Source organism: Fukomys damarensis, unplaced genomic scaffold, assembly GCF_012274545.1.
Source record: "Fukomys damarensis isolate Sample0158 unplaced genomic scaffold, DMR_v1.0_HiC HiC_scaffold_16, whole genome shotgun sequence".
NCBI lineage: Eukaryota > Metazoa > Chordata > Mammalia > Rodentia > Bathyergidae > Fukomys > Fukomys damarensis.
The window spans coordinates 24,895,450-24,902,279 of NW_022900928.1; the positions used below are offsets into that span (position 1 = coordinate 24,895,450).

The following is a 6,830-nucleotide window of genomic DNA, read 5'->3' on the forward strand; positions in this document are numbered from 1 at the left end:
ATATATATATATGAAATAAATGCATTCTGCCACTCTTTTGAGCATTGGCAGTAGAAGGGCATAAATTTCTATCAGCTACTTGGAATGAATTGGTAAGTCAGTGACCTGGGGAAGGATTGAGCTGACTTACATTATGGGGATGAAGGGATCTCTGTGGGTCCTCACTGGGACATTGAGTTGAGAGATAAGTTCTTCGGAAGCACTTCCAATTGTGTTATGAATTAAACCCAGGTGACATTCTCCCCATCAATCTAGGTAAATATTTCTGTTGCTGTAGTGCCTATTTCCCCTCTCAGGTTCATCCGTTGGAAAATGGCTGTGCCCTCAGATAAACCAGAATCCATTTGGTTAGGGGGAAAGGACTCTGTGGTTTAGGTGTGAACAGATGACCGGAGTCTGAGGATTCACCAGTGAACCATAGGGCAAGATCAGATAGCCACATATTTACACATTTTCATTTTAACACATTTAAGAAGGGACAATACTGAGAAAACCAGTCAGGTGAGTGTGTAGTGGGAGAAGGAGGTCTAACCAAAGTACTGGTCTGTAGGACCTGGTAGAATAATAGTGATCAAAATATACATAAGAAGCTAAGGAAAGAACATTCCTACATGTATATAGTTAGTCCAAACATTTCATTTTTTCTTCACATACAGATTGAATCAAACCATTAAAAATACTATAAGAATATCAGAATCATCGCATTTACTTTTTTGCTCAAAAAATTTGCAAAGATACTCTTAACAACTTGATCACAGAATTTCAGAATTTGTAAAACTTTATGTCACCTCTTTCATATGTAACAGCAAATACAACTACAACAGAGAAATGATGTTTAATTGTTCTTACTACAACCATGTGGAAGCTACTCTGTGCCTGTGTTGCCTCACCTCCTATCTGCTTTTCTGCCCAATCCTAACTTAAAATCACTACCTTCAAGTAAATAAGTCAAGCTCCATAGCATTCTAAATTACCATCGCAGATGGCTGCAAGGCTGAAGTTCTGAAATGTTTCGTATTCATGAACCCTTATAACAGTGGTAGAAGAAGAACATCAGCAAATGCTATGTTTTCTTACATATGTGTTTAATCTTGATATAATAGATGATGGAGTTTAAACTGGGAGGAATAATCAGGTACAAGTCAGCTAAAAGTACATGGATGTGCAAGGGCACTGTGTCCCTCCCTAGCCACTCGACATAGACAGATGCCATCGCAGGTAGATAGTATAGGGCCATGACACCCACATGGAAACCACACGTGCTTAGTGCCTTACGCTCGGCATTCTTTGAGGAAGGATGGAATACTGCCCTGAGAATCAAGGCATAGGAGGCAGCAATGAAGGCCACATCAGAGCCCACAATAATAGAGGAACCAGTTAAACTGTAGAGACTGCTGGGCATGGCATCAGCACATGCCAACTTGGCCACAGCCATGTGCTCACAGTAAGAATGGGGAACCTTGTTGGAGCCACAGAATGGTAAATGACTCAGCAGCCAACTCAAGGGAGACATGAACAAGACAGCCCTGAGTGCAATGGTCACACTCACTCCCAGCATCACTTTGGCTGTGAGAATCCTCTTGTAATGTAGGGGCTTGCAGATGGCTACATAGCGGTCAATAGCCATGGCCAGCAGCAGCCCTGTCTCCACAGCTGTGGCTGCGTGGACAAAATACATTTGAGTGAAGCAAGCATTAAAGCTGATGGAGCCATCTCCTGAGCAGAAGACGCTCACCATCTTGGGTACCACAGAGGAAGCCATAACAGCAGTCAGAAGCCACAGGCTCTTGGAGAGTGGAATCTATGAATATCACGGTCATGATGAGGGTGTTTCCTAACAGGGCTGTGGTGTACATGGCACTCAGTGAGATAGCCAGCCAAAGGTGTGAGGACTGAAAACCTGCAATGCCCACAAGAAAGAAGATGGCAGGGGTTCCCACTGTGTGGTAATAGGATTGCCCCAGCATCACAGATAAATTGCTTTCCTTTAATATGTGAAGGAATGAACTGAAATGATGCAAACCTCTTAGTTTTATTCTTACATGTGATATTAGTAAATCCTGGGGGGAGTGATCAGTTTAGTGCTACTCTTGGGACCCAAAAAAAATGGCTTGTAATAAACCTATCTTGTTGTAACTTTTGTCCTAAAGATTATTTGCCTTACTAATAATATCTGTTCATTGTTCAGGGATATGCTCATGAGTTTTCTTGTTTGGGAAATTTTCTCTGCACTCTGTTTCCACCATTGTAGGCTGAGCTTTTGTGAAATCTCCCCATCTGATCTCTGAGGCACCCAAATTTATAATTCCAGAAGTCTGCCTAAGAATTTATTGTACACACTAAAGTGCAGGTCTCACATTCATGGCCTTATATGTACCAGTATGCAGTCCTTGGCTATGATGCCCAAGTTCATTAAAAGAAGATGCATTTGTTCATCATAGTTTGTAGTTTCCACAAAATTAATGATAAATCAAAGAAGAATTTGTATTTCATCTCTATATTTAATTACTAAAAGTTAATTATTGTTGAGTGAAACAGTGAACTTTTTGAAATCAAACATATCACGTTTTTATCCTTTGTATAGTGCCTAAACAGAATGAACAAGCATTATTATTATTGAAAAATTTCATTAATGGGTTCAGAAAAACAAAGTCATTAAAGAACATTATCTCATTCTCTAAGAGATAATAAGATGTTTGCTAAGTTTTGGCCTCAGTTTCCTACTGAGGTAGAATCAATGAATAAACAATTACAAATATGCTTTTCCTTTATTAAGATATAGGCCAGCAGATCTTCCCCATAATAAAGGCTTGTTGTAGTCCTGATCTGGTCCTGGTTTTTCTGCTCTTTTGCCTAACATACCTGGTGCTAAATACCTAGGAGGTAGATGGTTGATTAAGTGACAATCCCCCATGAGCCAGTTGGATTGGCCTTTCGGCTGCCTCCTCCAGAACACATCTGCCAAGCCAGGTCCTCTTCAGGGCTTTCTATTTTTGCCATTACTGATGACTCACATCCACACTCTGATTTCAGGGTGAGTAGGTAATTACCTTCCCTCTACTCGGGTCCTCTGTCTCATTCTCATTCTCTCCCTCTGGGGACTTCTCAGAAATCCAAGAGCTTGGTCAGACAGACCCTCTCAGGCCACTGGGCCCAGGACGGTGCCCCTAGGGGATGTCCCATTGGCCTAACTCCTCTCATTCTCCCCTTCTGGGGGACTGGCTCTGGGGAGTATCAAAAGAGATGAAGACGTTCCTCTTTTGCCCTCCTCCTAGGGAGCTAACTCCTCCTCACCCACTCTAACATGGGCACCCAATGATCCAAACCCCCTCCCTCATGGCTCTTGGCTGCCTCCTGGCACAACTTCATTCCCTTGGATTGCTGGGACCTGACTTTAAGCAAAGGTGACTCATTCTTTATTGCAACCAAGTTTGACCTTAGTACAAATTAGATAACAAATCTCAATGGTCCGAAAATGGTACTTTCAATTTTAACATATAGCAAATTTATGCAATTTTTGTCAATGCAATGGCAAATAGTTAGAAATCCCCTACCTACAAGCCTTCTTTCTTGCCCCTCCCTCTGTCAAACCTGTTGGCCCTCTCAGGTACTTCTAGCCCTAACTGCATTGTCCACCCCTCCTGTTCCACACCCCCACATTCTCCTTGCCCTAGCAACTCCTTCCCATCTCCCACCTCAGCCCAGACTCCAAAGTGACTACTTTTGATCCAGCAGGCCCTTTATAAAAGGTTGTTCTGCCTATGAGGCCCCACTTGGTAAAATGCCATTTTATTGTTGTCTTGTATATGTTACTGTTGAACTTAATTGCTTAAAATTATTGTAAAATGAGTGTGGGAGTTTCCTCTAGCTTTGGTATTCAAGTTTGATTATTTCTACAAAAAATTAATTTACCTTTCAATGTGCTTTTGTTTTCTTTCTGTATCTGCAAGCCAACTGGGAGTTTGTTTCTAAAACAGTACAAGATTTTTTTGTTGTTGTTGTTTCACTTACAAAGTAAATGGGTCTCTGTATCTAAAGGTTACACATTTTTCTACATTTCATTTAAGGCAGATAAAACTCCAGGGCTGCAGGATGTAATAGGCTATTCTTATATCTCAGATGTCACTGGACACCATAAATTATCTCTCTTCTTGACCCTACATCCACATCAACGCACGAACTTTGTTATCATTCCCTCATCTAGCTAATTGACAAAAGTACCTTTTGTCTTCAACGTAAAATAATGTTTGATGGTGTTTGGTTTCCAGATGTTTCATTTATGTATTTAAAACATTTCTTTTACATTGCAAATTCTTACATTGTAATTATGGATTGACCTGACCTTCTCTCTGCTTACTGCTTCAGACTGCTGACAATAACCGTAACACAGATTATGCTACTGTTATAAAGCGCTTTTACTCTTTCTGATTCTAATTGCAAGAGATCTCTGTTAATTGACCTTCAAAAGTTTGGAATATCCCTAATTAGAAGAGATGTTATAAATCCATTGGTCAAATACATTTGAGTGCACTTTAGTTCCATAAATTGTTTTATATGTTTATCTGTGTCTGTCCAATTGTTTGAAAGTGTTTGTCCAATTATATTTTTTTTATCAAAATGACATCAAAGATAAAAATAGATTGTTAAATTCTACAACCTGGTTTTGCAGGTTAAATAAAAAATTCTCAAGATAATTAAATATAAACTTTTAGGTTTGGATAGACTCATGTTGGTGAATAAAGAAGCAGCTGCTCAGAAAAATTTATTCTGGTCTTTGTTCACTAATGGGAGCCCCAATAATTTTCATAGCCTGATGGGAAGATATACCTCACTAAATATGCTGTTATGAAATGTTTACATTGGTTATCATCATCAAAGGGTTGATTTCTAAATATGTTATTATAATATGTGTATAATGGTCATCTTCAAAATATACTATTTTCTGTAAAAAAAAAAAAAAGAAAAGAAAAACAAGGAGTTATTTAAAAAGATCCTTTCGGTACCAAGCTACATTACAGGACAGTAGGTTTCATATAATTGTAATAATTGTTATTATTACTTTTCTGGTGTACAAAACATATTCATGGTTTCTCACTATACAGGTCTTCCAACATATTGTTTAGGGCAATAATCTTTTGATCCAGGTATTCGCCCTTCTCTTCTTCTCCATCTACTCATAACTACAGGTGCATTTGTAGGTGGTACACTTTCCTTAGACGGCATCCTATGAAAAGGTAATACCTTTAAGTAAGAGTTTCCTGGGTTTGTATCATTTTGTTAGGTGTTTTTAGAGGGGAATAGATACATTTAACAATGACTAATTTATACTGGGATAAATATCTAAGTTTGTTGCAAAGATAATGTCTTCATGATTGTCATGTTTAAATATTATTATTATGCGTGGCTCCTGATTCAAAATTTTTCTGTTAGTATTCTATAGGAACAACCATTATTGATAAAAATAACAGTCCTCTAACTATATTTTAGAGTCAAGGGTGCTTGCTATCAGATAAATTTATGATAGTTAAGCTCGGTGCTCCTAAGGTACTACTAATGTCACTGATCTTCTCTTCTAGGTGTTCAACCTCCAAAGTGAAGAGACCAACACTAAAAGGTAACTGGCCTAAAAAGACCACCAATATTTCGGACCCAGCCCTCCAAGGTATGAAGGAACATTCTCTACAATACCTTACATCTTTGTTAAGTCACCCAACCTCCTGAGCAGGGAGATTTCTGGATGCCAGAGAACAAATGTAGTGTGCACTAAAGGAGGGTCATCAAGAGAAATCTCCCATGCTTTCACTGAAAGCAATTTGATCAAGCAAGGCCATGACCCATACTGATGGCTGACACTGACAGAGGAGCTGAGAGGCTCTATGCATGGTTACAAAAGAATGCCTAAAGAGACTTAACTGACTTTGATAGATAGCAAGAGGTTCATATTGATTAACACAGGTCTCACTTTAACTTGGTTTTAAACATCCAGCAGCAAAGAATAACCAAAAGAGCGAGTCAGTGAACAGGCACTAGTGATAGACTTTTGAGGCTCACCACTCCACCTTCTTATAAAGGGACAGACCTCCAAGTGGTAAACCAGATAACCTAGTCTCAGAAAAGGCTATAACACCTACTTAATACCACCCTCCACTATCTCCTTGTCAATATCTCAGACTGTTGAATGTTTATGTCCATTTACCCCAACTCATTCACTCCAATTCCCATCCCCCTAGATTTTAACCTGTCTCAAATACTGGCAATTTATATGCAGTTCTGGAACCCTTCACTAAGGGTCTCCCATTCCATACACAAACCACTAACCTGACATGCATGAGGCAAAATGATAACATCACTTGCCTTGCTTGCTCCCTTTTTATCTCAAGAGTGTCTGGTCTGCCTATCCAATAGTTTATACTTCATATGCAAGCAGAAGGCATTACAATGCCTCAACCGATCTGAAATTTTCTGTTACATAGCATTTCTCAGCCCTCCCTTCACCATCTATACAGAATCCCATATGTTTGAAAGGATCCTCCCAAGGTCAAAGATCAACAAGAGGGTGGCCCCCTTCCTGGTTCCCTTCTTGATGGAAGCAAGGGTCCTCACTGGCATGGTGATGGGTATATAGCATTTCTATCTATACATTTCTATCAGGCATTGTCAATAGAGATCTTAGAAGACATGAACTAAATAAGCCAATCCCTAAACACAGTCCAGGAACAGATTAATTCCCTAGCAGCTGTCCTGCTCCAAAATAGATGTTTCCTCAACATGCTAATAGCAGCCCAAGGGGGAATGTGCCAGGCTCTAGGTGAAGAGTGTTATTTTGTTAA

General features: G+C 39.5%; 1 protein-coding gene across 1 annotated transcript; it reads right to left on the reverse strand.

Moving 5' to 3' along the window:
* Positions 1–1,063: 1,063 nt before the first annotated feature.
* LOC104847753 (olfactory receptor 52I1-like) lies at positions 1,064–1,967 on the reverse strand. Its single transcript, XM_010603324.1, is given in 2 exon segments — positions 1,064–1,778; positions 1,780–1,967. Coding segments are annotated over 2 exon segments (903 nt in total).
* Between the last annotated feature and the right edge of the window lie 4,863 nt (positions 1,968–6,830).